Source organism: Phanerochaete carnosa (genome assembly GCF_000300595.1).
Source record: "Phanerochaete carnosa HHB-10118-sp unplaced genomic scaffold PHACAscaffold_2, whole genome shotgun sequence".
NCBI classification, from domain to species: Eukaryota; Fungi; Basidiomycota; class Agaricomycetes; order Polyporales; family Phanerochaetaceae; genus Phanerochaete; species Phanerochaete carnosa.
In genome coordinates this window covers 3,324,538-3,337,046 of record NW_006767629.1, presented here as the reverse complement: position 1 = coordinate 3,337,046, position 12,509 = coordinate 3,324,538, and the positions used below count along the sequence as shown (strand labels likewise).

General features: G+C 53.1%; 5 protein-coding genes across 5 annotated transcripts; 1 reads left to right on the top strand and 4 right to left on the bottom strand.

The window, feature by feature from the left end:
- Positions 1-480: 480 nt before the first annotated feature.
- Positions 481-2,398, bottom strand: PHACADRAFT_192194 (uncharacterized protein; the record flags this gene model as incomplete). The annotated part of the gene is made up of 9 exons (XM_007392310.1): positions 481-520; positions 577-696; positions 746-1,136; positions 1,197-1,428; positions 1,490-1,786; positions 1,843-1,848; positions 1,898-1,917; positions 1,973-2,105; positions 2,162-2,398. The coding sequence occupies 9 exons, from the start codon at positions 2,396-2,398 to the stop codon at positions 481-483; spliced, it is 1,476 nt and encodes a 491-aa protein (XP_007392372.1).
- A 653-nt stretch (positions 2,399-3,051) lies between these two features.
- PHACADRAFT_192193 (uncharacterized protein) lies at positions 3,052-3,959 on the bottom strand (the record flags this gene model as incomplete). The annotated part of the gene is made up of 4 exons (XM_007392309.1): positions 3,052-3,091; positions 3,148-3,267; positions 3,320-3,710; positions 3,770-3,959. 4 exons carry the CDS (start codon positions 3,957-3,959, stop codon positions 3,052-3,054), a joined length of 741 nt encoding a protein of 246 aa, XP_007392371.1.
- Positions 3,960-5,289: 1,330 nt separating this feature from the next.
- PHACADRAFT_55780 (uncharacterized protein) lies at positions 5,290-5,903 on the bottom strand (the record flags this gene model as incomplete). Its single annotated transcript, XM_007391275.1, has 2 exons — positions 5,290-5,520; positions 5,571-5,903. Coding segments are annotated over 2 exons (564 nt in total), but the record flags the coding sequence as incomplete, so codon positions are not given.
- Positions 5,904-9,549: 3,646 nt separating this feature from the next.
- Positions 9,550-9,869, bottom strand: PHACADRAFT_57420 (uncharacterized protein; the record flags this gene model as incomplete). The annotated part of the gene is made up of 2 exons (XM_007391276.1): positions 9,550-9,675; positions 9,732-9,869. Coding segments are annotated over 2 exons (264 nt in total), but the record flags the coding sequence as incomplete, so codon positions are not given.
- A 1,231-nt stretch (positions 9,870-11,100) lies between these two features.
- On the top strand, positions 11,101-12,460 carry PHACADRAFT_192191 (uncharacterized protein; the record flags this gene model as incomplete). The annotated part of the gene is made up of 2 exons (XM_007392308.1): positions 11,101-11,844; positions 12,416-12,460. 2 exons carry the CDS (start codon positions 11,101-11,103, stop codon positions 12,458-12,460), a joined length of 789 nt encoding a protein of 262 aa, XP_007392370.1.
- Between the last annotated feature and the right edge of the window lie 49 nt (positions 12,461-12,509).

Sequence of the window (12,509 nt, the reverse complement as noted above, 5' to 3'; positions counted from 1 at the left end):
GCTTGACTGACACCAGGTGTCAGACGGGTCATGATGGCCGTCAGTGACAACACTGTCCACAAGGGCCATGCTCTTCGACAAACAGTCTTCATCTTCAGTACTTCAGTCTTTCAGAACTTGTCTTCACGCTCCAGTGCATTCAAATCAAAACTTTTGAGGAGAGTGATACTAGCATTGTTGTACTTGCTCTCCCAGCTGCTCTCCTGCTCGCTGCCCTTCATTCGTGTCAAAATAAAATTTCCATTCAAAAAAGTCCTCATGTCGCATTCTCGATGTTTCAACGAACCGGATATCCAATGTCGTTAGCCACGCCAGATGGCTTGCCTTCCACATCCCAAATTGTGCGCACTACATTCTGTATGGCCGAATAATCAGCGGGAGCGACGCTTTGGTTTTACCGTCGGGTCCAGTGATGACGGGGCGTGTCGTAATGATGCCGGTCCGCCTCTTGATGTTCTCAACCGGTACAGCGAGCTCGAACTAGAAGGCGCGTACAAGCGCGAAGAGCAGCGCCTTGGTCCTGGAGGAGGTATGGGCACGAGGGCGGAATAAGGAGAGGTTACAAGTGAGACGCACTCGACAAGAGAAAACCGGTAACCAATGCACGCCCGCGGGCCGCCAATGAATGTGAGCTGGTTGCCCCACACACCAGGCACACTTGCCACCGCTTTGGGAATATGTTCCCATCGCTCAGGCCTGCCCAGCTGTCAGCACGCAGCCCAAAGACCGCATGAAGGGATCTCACTTGAATTCGTGTGCGTCCTCGCCCCAGATCTCCTTGCGCCGGTTGAGCGCGAGGATGGGCAGGAAGACGAGGTCACCCTTCTTGACCTCGATGTACTCGCGCGTCCTGCCGTACCTGTCCGTGTACGGCGTGTCCACTGGGATGATATCGTCCTCGAATGCTTCGCGTGTCGTCGCCGGCACTGGCGAGTGGTGCCGCAGCGTCTCACGCACGACTGCGTCCAGGTACGGCAGTGCATTCAACTTGTCCATCGTCAGGCTGTCCGTGGCCACCTGCAGCAGCTCTTCGCGCAGTTTGCGTTGCATATCGGGCTGCTGTGAAAGCGAGAACAGCGCCCAGGTCACCGCCATGCTCGTCGTCTCGTGGCCAGCGACAATGAATGTCGGGACCTCTGCCAGAAACATATGTCAGTTCTTCTGCTGAGAACACGGAATGTGAGCGAGATACGCACGCGCAAGGACCTCGTCATCGGTCAACCGCTGGTCCTCGGGGATGTCCGTCGACATGTTTGTGCGGATGAGGAGCGTCAGCAAGTCGCGCTCCTTCATGTCCTTGCATTCGACTTCCCGGCCCTTCTCGAGAGTCTCTGCCATGATCGCCGCCTTCTTCTCTCGGATGAGCTGCATGCCAATACGGCGCATGGTCGCCTGTGCCTGTTCAGCCTTATGGTTTTCCTCCGTTTTCTATGGTACCACTCCCCGTCAGTAATGCGGTCCCACGCCGGAAGAGCACACAGAGACGCACGATGAGCCGCAGCAGCGGGATGTTTAACTGCAGGAACGAGAACAAACGCCGACTTCGTGGGGGTGTCGCGAAGAGCTTCAAGAACGCCTCACTCAGCTCGTTGATCTCTCCCGTCGGGTTAAGCGCGTCGAATTCGTACCCGAAGCCCGCACGGCCGATGATATCCAGCGTCGCTTGGCCGAGCCACGAGAGCGCATCGACCTGCGCGGATGCGCCGCCGTTCTTGGATATCTTCTCCAGCCAGCAGTCCCGCAACTGATTCGACTTTCCCGTAAAGATCTCGGTCAGATTGCGGATCTGTGCGGGGCCAAAGGCAGGGTTAAGCACGCGGGGCCAAAGGCAGGGTTAAGCACGCGGCGCTGAGCGACAGTCAGCTAGGGCGAATGAGATTAAGGCAGCTTAACACACCTGTTGTTTATGCTGTTTGCCTGTAGAGTGACTCCGATGAGGACGCATAGGGGACGACGCGAGGGGGACACGCACCTTCGGTCACGAGTACGCCAGGACCAACAACGCCTGACAGTCTATACCTGGTGGGCAGCGGACGCTGGTAGATGGTATGGTGCGTCATGATATGGTTCAGCGCACGGGTGTCCACCGTCCAGAGGCGCCTCGTCTGGTCACAGGATTGTCAGGAAACTGTGACAATGAGCAGACGATGTAGACACGCACGCTAAAGAGTCCACGGTAGGCGATCGTGTGTCCGTACTGCTGAGCCCATCGGTCCTGAGGCACTGATTCCTCTTCCTTCTGTAGCACTTCCACATTTCCCCTAAGCAAGCTGTCATTTGGGGGACCAGGGAGGTGTCGGAGAGGTGATGCGATTCTGCTCCACATAAACGATGCGAGCTTATACAGGGCGAGCGCGACGAGGGCTCCGATGGTGTAGACGATGAGCAGGAAGTCCATGGCGAATGTTGGTTGGATAGCTGTTCAAAGAGGTCGACGAAGATGAGATTTATATACGCGAGCCCTAGGACCGATGTCTCAAACTTCAAACAGCACGGAGATGTTGTGGGTTTCACATGTTCACAACTGAAACCTGTTGCCCGCGCGCTCAACCTTAACGTAGGGATATGATATGACGACCTTACTGCAATTCCTCCTTCGATGTATCTCCACAAGGGTCACGCTCTTCGACAAACAGTCTTCATGTTCAGTACTTCAGTCTTTATAAACTTGTTTTCACGCTTCAGTGCATTCGAATCGAGAACTTTCGGGGAGAGTGATACCGGCATCCATATCGTTGTACTTGGAGTCACTTGCTCTGCCGCTCTCTCCTTCTGCTCGCTGCCCTTCATTCGTGTCAAGATAGAATTTCCGTTCAAAAAAGTCCCTGTGTCACATTCTCGGTGTTTTAACTATGTAACCAGGGATTCAATGTCATCAGCTACACCCTGTTAGCTTGTCTTCTGCACCCCAAATTGTGTGCACTATGCTCTGTATGGCCGAACAATCAGCGGGAGCGACGCTTTGGTCTTACCGTCGGGTCCAGTAATGACGGGGCGCGTCGTGATACCGCTCCACTTCTCGATATTCTCAACCGGTACAGCGAGCTCGAACTAGAAGGCGCGTACAAGCGCGAAGAGCAGCGCCTTGGTCCTGGAAGAAGTATGAGCGCGAGAGCGGGGTAAGGAGGGATTCCAAGTGATACGCACTCGACTAGAGAGAACCGATAGCCAATGCACGCTCGCGGCCCGCCACTGAACGTGAGCAGGTTGCTCCACACACCAGACACACTTGCCGCCGCCTCGGGGATATGTTCCCATCGCTCAGGCCTGCCTAACTGTCAGCACGCAGCTCAGTGAACACATGAAACCGGGAACACACTTGAACTCATGCGCATCCTCGCCCCAGATCTCCTTACGCCGGTTCAGGGCCAGAATAGGTAGGATCACGAGGTCACCCTTCTTGACCTCGATGTGCTCACGCATCCGGCCGTACCTGTCCTTGTATGGCGTGTCCACCGGGATGGTGTCGTTCTCGGATGCCTGGCGCGTCGCCATTGGCACCGGCGGGTGGCGCTGCAGCGTCTCGCGCACGACCGTGTCCAAGTATGGCAGTGCATTCAACTCGTCCATCGCCAGACTGTCCGTGGCCACCTGCAGCAGCTCCTCGCGCAGCTTGCGCTGCACGTCAGGCCGTTGAATGAGCGAGAACAGCGCCCAGGTTGTCGCCGTGCTCGTCGTCTCGTGGCCAGCGACGATGAACGTCGGGACCTCTGTGGAAAGCGCAGGTCAGTCTTATGGACGGTACGCAAGGCATAAGTGTTACACGCACGTGCAAGGACTTCGTCATCGGTCAGTCGCTGGTCCTCGGAGATGTCCGTCGCCATGTTTGCGCGAATGAGAAGCGTGAGCAAATCGCGCTCCCTTATGTCCTTGCGTTCGACTCCCTGGCCCTTCTCGAGGGTCTCTGCCATGATCGCCGCCTTCTTTTCCCGGATGAGTTGCATACCAATGCGGCGCATGGTTGCCTGCAACTGCTCAGACTTGCGGTCGTTCTCCGTTTTCTATAGTACCACTCTCCATCAGCAATGCGCTCCCACGCCGGAAGAGCACACAGAGATGCACGATGAGCCACAGCAGCGGGATAATCGACTGCAGGAACGCGAAGATACGCTGATTTCACGGGGGTGACATGAAGAGCCTCGAAATTGCCTCACTCAGCTCGTTGGTCTCTCCCGTCGGGTTGAGTGCGTCGAATTCGTATCCGAAGCCTGCGCGTCCGATGATATCCAGCGTCGCGTGGCCGAGCCACGAGAGCGCATTGACTTGCGCAGACGCGCCGCTGTTCTTTGATATCTCCTCCAGCCAACAGTCCCGTAGCTGGTTCGACTTTTCTGTGAAGATCTCAGTCAGATCGCAGACCTGCGCGGGGCCAAAGGCGGGGTTCAGTACGTGGCGCTGGGCAACAGTTAGCTGTCGCGAACATGTCGAGGTCATGGTAGCGTAACACACCTGGCGCTTGTGCTGTTCATCTGCAGAGTGTCGATCTCAGCAAAAGAGTTGTGAACCCGGCGCCTGTTCACGCCCGCGTTCACGCCTTTTCGCCCCAGTGCTCACCTCGCCCGTTCACAGCTCTTTTCTGGCGATTCACAGAAAACGGCGGTCCACGGCCTAGAAACGGCCGGCGTCACGCTGCGATTCACAGAAAGAAAGGGGCCGTTCACAGAAAGATTCACAGTTCTCGCGGGGGCCTCGAGACTTTTCGCTGGCGCCTCGCACGACCTCACTTTTTACTATATGCAGCGTGGTCTCCCAGGTCCCCGCATCCGTCGGTGCCCCGCCCTAAGAGACCGCTCGGTTCATGGTGACAAAAGGCGAGCGTGCGGCGGCGAGAGCACTTCAGGGCGCGAGACGAGGCAGGCGACGAAGTGCAAACATGTACAAATCATCACCACGGCGGCCGAGTCCTGGCGGTCGCGCCGCCCTCCACACATCCGCGAAGCACACGAATTTCGGTAGTTTTAGCATACTAGCAGTAATGTACTAAGGTAGTAGTAATATAACTAAGGTAGTAGTAATGTACTAAGGTAGATGATTAAGTGAATGAGTACCTGTATTGAAAAGTGAGCGAGAACAGGGGCAGCCGTGGTGAGTCAGCCGACAACGATGGAATCCAGATGCTCAGCATACGTCGGCACCGAAAGCTGGCAGACCGCTCGTCGCGGCGGCGGCAGCAGGCTTGCCTGGCGTTGCGGCACCTAAAGACGGCGCAGGTTCGGAGCTGGCGCTGTTAGTTGAAGGAGCAGACAGCGTGGCGGCAGCCTTCTTCTTGATTCGCCGCGGGCCTTGTCGCTGCAGGTCGGTGTGAAAGGTGGGCATCGAGCGGTCGCCGCGCTCGCTGTCCAGAGTGTCAACGGCATCGAAAGCCGTGCTGCCGGTGTCAATCACGGCCTGCACGTGCTTCATGAAGAACTCAAACAGGCTCCATTGCTTGCGAGCCTGTGAGAGGTCTGTCAGCCTGCCGGTAACCAGTAAGCTGAAGGCAGAAGCACGCACCTGGGCAGAAGACGGCCGCCACACCTGCTGTTGCCCTTTGATCACTCCTTTCGACAGATCCTTGACTATGGTGCCACATAACGTGTCAAGAGGCGGAGTGGCGGGGCACTTCCGACACTCTCCACAGCTGCCCCATGGTCCCACGCGTGCCAAATCTCGTGCACACTCTTGTACGTCCCGAGCGTCATCGGCGCCCAGCACTCCCACACCTCCATTGGTTGCGTGATCAGCCGCAGCACGGTCGGCCAGTTGCTGGTCTGTGAGGTGAACTGCGGGTACCCAGCTGGAATGTGGCTGCGGGGGTCCTGAAAGGCAGTCGGCTGCGGAAGGATGAGGTCGGCGTTGGTGGACGGCGGATCCGGTCCAGGTGCCAGCGGCAGAACGGTATATTTGCGACCGCTGTGCAAAACCTGTTGGGGAACAAGGACGCGCTCGGGCGACGGCGCAGGCAAGCTGAAAGTTTGCCGAGATGGTGAGGTACACGGCGTCGTCGGCACTGTCGATGGCAGCGTGAACGCTGCAGTCGTTGGAGTTACTGGCAGTTCCTCGGGTGAACCCGACGTTCTGCAGACGTCAAGCCTGTTGAGCGAGGATGACAGCGGCGAGCAGAACTGCTCGTGCACCGGTACGTGGGGGCCATTCGTTATGTTGAGTGCCACATCCAGGTGCCGGCTCTTTGATGGTGAGAGTGGTTCTGTGCGACGCGTCAGAACGGTGAGCTGCTCAGACTGCGTGCGTGACATGTCTTCCATGCTGCAGAGGCGGCTGCTAAGTGATACGAACGCCGATTGTGTTGCAGCCTCACGGAAGACAAGGCTCTGCTGGTGGGACTCCTCTGCGGTGCGCTCCTTGACTGATAGAAGCTCTGGCCATGCCTCAAGAAACTCCTGTGCGCCTTCGCTCCCGAAGATTGATTTCGGTCCTTTGAAACGCTTGAAGATCGGGCTCCGGGGGAAACGTGTCTTGATCACGGTGACGGTCTGTTGTAAATAAAACGAAAGTTGAGCACGAGATCACACTGCTGATGGCCGACGTACTCGCCAAAAGAATGGTCGGAGCTGCTGGAGAAGTTCGAGGAAGTTGATGGTGCCGTTGTTCGGCCGGCCGTCTGCTGATGACATCGCAAGCTTCGATATTGCGGCCTCGACGAACGGAAACACCTGGACCTCCAGGTGCAATGGCACAGGGACAGTTGCCCATGGTACATTGTACTGCTCTCCGACAAAAAAGCCAGCGAGAGCGGTCACGGCCTGCGATGCGGTGTTGAATGAGCGATAGGGATCAGACTTGCGGGAGAGTTATGAGTAACTTACCGTCGTTGGTATCTTCGATGAGTAAACCTCTTGGCATGTGTTTCCTTGCCAGTGGCCGACCTTGTCGATTGCGTCTGCGCTTACTCTATCACGTACGTGAGAAAGCCTGCCAATAGCATGTAGCTACATTATCATGCACTTACCCTTTGTTTTCGAGCTCTGTCGGGATGGCACGGCGTGCGAGGTGAAGCTTCTTGCTGCACTTGATCGTGGTCCTGTCAAGAATGTTTGTGTAGGTTGCTCGGAGGCTATCTGGCTTGCACTCCTTGCCGACCTTCTGGCCAAACATCAGTTTTACCTAGTTGGATAGCATGAGCATGTTTGATGCGGGAACGATGGCATTTACCTTCTGCCATGATGACGCCTTTGACCAGTCCCAATCAGGCACCAGGTACATCAGATTCTCCACATCGAATATAAACCAGAGCCAGAGCGCGAGCACTCCGACGGAACATCGCAGCGCGTCACAATGGGGGATAACACAGTTGTAGTTTGGCTCGCTTTTCTGACCAACAGATGAGCATGGATTTATGCACTCTCGGAGGAAACAGGTGCATACCCCGGGGCGTGCAACTTTAGTTTCATGGAACAGGCACAGAATGGCGAAAAACCTTGATCCAAGACCTGATCGGCGCCCGTCTACAGTTGTGTATTCTGGTACGAAAAGCTGAAACGGCTGCAGGCACCCGAGCAGTAAGTTGACCAGCTCGTCACCGCGGTTAAATGTGGAGCATTGCCAGTTCCATCCGAACAGCGTCTTGATGACAGTCGAAACTATGCACAAAGAATAGGCATTCAGTAACTAATGGAATACACATGATTCAGGCCTCATACCTTGCTTGAGCTCTGATAAAATTACCATCTTGACCTGCTCGAAGTGAACTGGCAGGAGTTCAAAATCAAGGATAGTGTCCTTTGTCACATCAAAGTTGTCGTCACTGAAGAATGCAGTTAGCGTCGTGATCAATTCGGGCAATCAGGCTCACACACTTACTCGAAACGGCGACGCTGCGCTTGAATCTGCACTGACTTATAGAAGTCAGACAGGCGTGACGATTGGGTGGGACGACTGCCTGCGAGAGCTGGATCATCTTCTTCTTGGCGCCGCCGGACTCGACCGAGCATGACAGAGATCTTCTTCAGCGAAGACTGCGCGAGAGAGCTGTGAGACATTATATGATGAAGATAAAAACAGCTGTGCACACCGATGTCAGCTGCTTTCTGGAGCCTGACTCCTTGCCGCATCGGGTGAGGACTGTGCGCGTCGCGCTGTACTTGAGGTATTCCATCATATGGTTGGCATCAACAACGGCGTCAGGAACTGTGCCGGCAAGGATTGAGCCGGTGAGCCAATGCTGCAAACAATACCAAGGCTCAAGCGTACACATTAATCCGCTAGTGCGAGACGCACCTTCCATTGTCGAAGTACACTTGTTTCAGTTTGTTTGCTGCTGACCCGTCATGTGTTAAAAATGAACTCATCCACCTGTAAACCACAGAGCAGGCCAATTGAGCAAATATGGCAGGCTCATACTGGAGTAAGTATTAGACTTACCCATTGGTTAGTAGCTGCATGCAAATCAACCTCATAAGCACTGCGATGCACACAGTCTAGTGAGTAAGACTCACCGGAGAGCTTGGGGTTGTTATCCAGCAGGATTTTCTCACTGTCTTCTTCAGCGTCTTCTTCCGGCAACTCCTCACCAGCATCATCATCATCTACATTGTCGTCTCCCATGAAGCCGGCAATAAAAGCCTTGTCCAAGTCAGGGAACCAGCTTTGCATGTCGCTCTCGAGACCGGTGTCAACACATGGCTCTCGAGACTTTGCATCATGGCTTGCACTGGCTGTACGTTAGTTCTGTTGTCTTGTTCAGAGTGCGACAAGCAGATGCTCACCTGGACGTCTCAGCTGCTCCCAATGTGCACTCTGCAGCATCACGATCTGCTTGATGAAGTCGTGCGATGAGAGCCTCTTTGTGCCCGCTGACAGGCAATCTGCGGTCTCGGCAGAAGCCCTTTAGCTTGTCGACCTTGTGTCGGGCACTGTCCATGTGCTGTGATTGTGCTGGAGCAAGCAACCACACCTTGCAAACTTACTATTTGTCTCCATTCCCGACTTGTTCCACCACACGCATGCGCTTCACTCGAGCATTTGCGATCTTGTGCGCGGACCCAGGAGAGACGTCCTGGTCAGGTTCCCGGCGCCTCTTCCTTGATGATGGGGTGGCCGGCGAGAACACGGGTGGCACGGTGTCGTGTACATCTCCAGGTCTGTCTTGTCTTGTGCGAGCTGCTCTGGCAAGACATGAGGTGGTAGATATAGACAATAAGGCGGGCCCACCACATGGATGATTGCCTTCCACAGCCAGATTAGGGATATCCAACCTTTGTTCTTGATGGCAGCTTGAGGCAGTGTCGAGTTCTGCCAGTACCGGGTCAAGAGCAAAGCCTTGGTTAAGATAATTTAAAGTGACGAGGGCAGGGTCACCGCTGCTCATAATGTAAGGAGGCGAAGGTCTACGGCGGTGGGGGTAGGTCCCACGCCTGTAAATTGGGCGGGAGTGGATGCTACCGCATAAGGAAAAACATGCAATTTTGGGAGAAACATAAAAGTCACAGCGTGACTGTGAACGCCCCACGAGATTCATGAATTTCTGTGAACGCACGCTAAACTAATCTACTGTTATTTACTGATCCCAATGAGAATGTTAGAGGGATAGCACGAGAGGTGACACGCACCTTTGGTCACAAGGACACCAGGACCTACGGCGCGCGATAGCATATATCTGATGGGAAAAGGACGCTGGTAGATGGTGTGGTGCACCATGATATGGTTCAGCACACGGGTGTCCATTGTCCAGAGGCGCTTTGCCTTATCACAGGATTGTTAGGAAACTGTAGCGATGGGCAGACGATGTGAACATGCATGCTAAAGAGTCTGCAGTAAGCAATCGTGTGCCCATATTGTTGAATCCATTGGTTCTGAGGCACTGAGTCTTCTTCCCTCTGTATAGCCCCCATGTTTCTCCAAAGCAAGCTCTCGTTTGGCAGACCACAGAGATGTCAGAGAGGCGAGGAGCTTGTGCTCCATATGAGCGATCCTCCTTTGTAGAGGGCGAGGGCACTGATGGCATACACAATGTACAGGTAGCCCATGGTGATCGTCGAGAGTGTTCATGTCGACGAAGAAAAGATATATAGTAATATGAGTCTTCGGATGTCTCAAACTGCAGGCCGGCTTCAGGCACAAATCAGCGCTGCAGCGCGAGCTCCGCAAGTTAGTTGCAATTGGTAATCCAGATCCTCTGTTCAAACGCATGTCATAACTCGAAGGGCGCCCGTTGGACGCAGGTCTTGCGCGGAGAGCACGCATGTTAGACGTTAAGTAGACTCACAGGTAGTCTCCCTAAGCAGACCTTATCTAATCAGTCAATAATAGTCGATCAACTTTGATGATATAAGGCTGCATATACAGTAATGTTCATCACTGCAACCTGTCTGTGTCATACTGTACCTCTGTTGAAGCACCTAGTGGCTCTGGCTCAGTGTTCCACCCAGCATGGACTTAAGGTGGACTCTTATTGTGGGTGCATACTAATACATAGATAGTGATTGGACAATCATATGTAGTGCTTCCACACATGAACCTTCTTTACGGCAGACTTCTCCATTCCATCAGACTTTCAATTTTACATCTTTAGTGCATATAAGGACTCCTCCTTTCATTCCCACTCTGTGTGCTCTTTCTCTTCACACTCAGAGTAAGTCTCCCTTCATCACCCTTGCATTATGTAGTATGCTTACCACTCTTTGTATAGCTAACACTGTGTGTATTAGGTATATACTATACAGTGTGCTCTTTTCCTTTGCACTCAGACTAACCATGTGTGTATTAGATTGTGCCCACGTGCATCTTGCCAGTTTGCACTTGTGCAGCTGCTGATAGTTGTTATACAACAATAGGTTATGAGCCCTGGCTTGTAACTGGCCCCCACATTCACTCCATAACACAATGAGTAGTGCTCATTGAGTTTTGCACCAGCTGCACATCTGGTCCACAACAAACACTACAAGTTTACTTGTAGAGTTTTGCACATCACACATGCACACTAGAGTTGTACTCTAGTGTATGTCTGGTCCACAAGGCTCTGCCTCCCACTTGCCTTCACCAACTGCACCCACACCTGCTGAAGCCACTGCTTGTCTTTGCACAACCCCTCGTACAAACCCTTGCATAACTCCCACCACTACTACATCTCAGCCAGCATCCACCGCACCTCACCGCATGGCCATGTCCTCTGCCTCCGCATTTGCATCAGCCTTCAGTCTACTGTCAATGAAGGTTGATGTAATTGGCAAGCTCAAAGGCCCCACCAACTATTATCGGTGGTCACTGATGATGAAGCAGTACTTCATTGCTGCATGCACATGTGATGGCACTGAGACAAAGCCTGTTATCAGTGGCACTGTCACTGCCGCTGACCTTGAAGCATGGGAGAACACCAATAACTATGCAAGGTTCTATATCATCACCACTCTTAGTGATGAGCTCCTCCATTTTGCAGAGAAAATGGACATCACCACTGCTGCACTTTGGAAGAAGCTTAAGGACAACTACACCACCACCACTACCATGTCAGCCTTTGTCAAATTTCGTGCATACTTCTCACACACAATCACAAACAGCAACAACTTTGCTGCCCAACTTGATGAATATGCCCGACTCTGGCAAAAAGTGGACGCCTCTGGGGCTTGGAGAACTCCAGAGCTGCTGCAGATCTTTGGTCTGCTCATGGCCCTCTCCGACTTATTTAACAACATTGTGGAGCCCATCCTTGCTGACACAAAGTTTGCTGACCTCAAGCTTGATGACATCCACAACCATCTCCTCAATGAAGTGAAATGTTGCACTACAAGTGTCGCCACTTTCCATGCCCTGAATATGAAGGCTTCCTCATCGGCCAAGCCTAAGTCAGGCAGGGCTGGAGAGAAGGGCAAGTGCAATTTCTGTGGGTACAAAGGCCACTACGAGCAGGTTTGTAGACAGAAAAAGGCTGCCTTTGATAAGGCAAAAAAGAGTAGTGCAGGCAAAGCCAGAGACAGGAAAAGTAATCTGTCTGGCAGTAGCACTGGTTCCACATCTGTACATGTACTCATGTAGTCACCACTGAAGGGGACGCAACTCCCAAGGCCAAAATCCATTCTGCTTCTTGATATTACCTTGGAGTGAATCACTGGATGTTGTCATGAATCAGACTCTATTTTTTTTACCTATTTTCACTTATTTTCACTCTTTTACCCCTATTTCTACATCTCTCCTATTCTTATCACTTTTGTCTATCTTCACCTCTCAACCCCTGTACTGATCCAGCCAGCACTAGACTCAGTCCAGACTTAGCCCTTATATGAGTCAGGCTTTGTCAGACTTTGTCAGACTCTGACTCAGCTCCTATGTAGAGCCTTGAAGTGGGTTAGAGTGTGCTTAGGTAATACTGTATAGTACCTATCTTGTAAGGTATATAAGGCTGCAGACTTTCTGGAATAAGATCTCCAGCCTTGAGCTGGTTTTTACCCTGACCATCACTCTTGACTGCCTTGCCTCTCAGGAGTTCAGCTCCTCCCACCCCCAGTCTCTTGCTATTGAGCCTTAGCTCCAGCATATAGTTATTTTTGCTTACCCCTTGTAGTTGTAATTGCCTG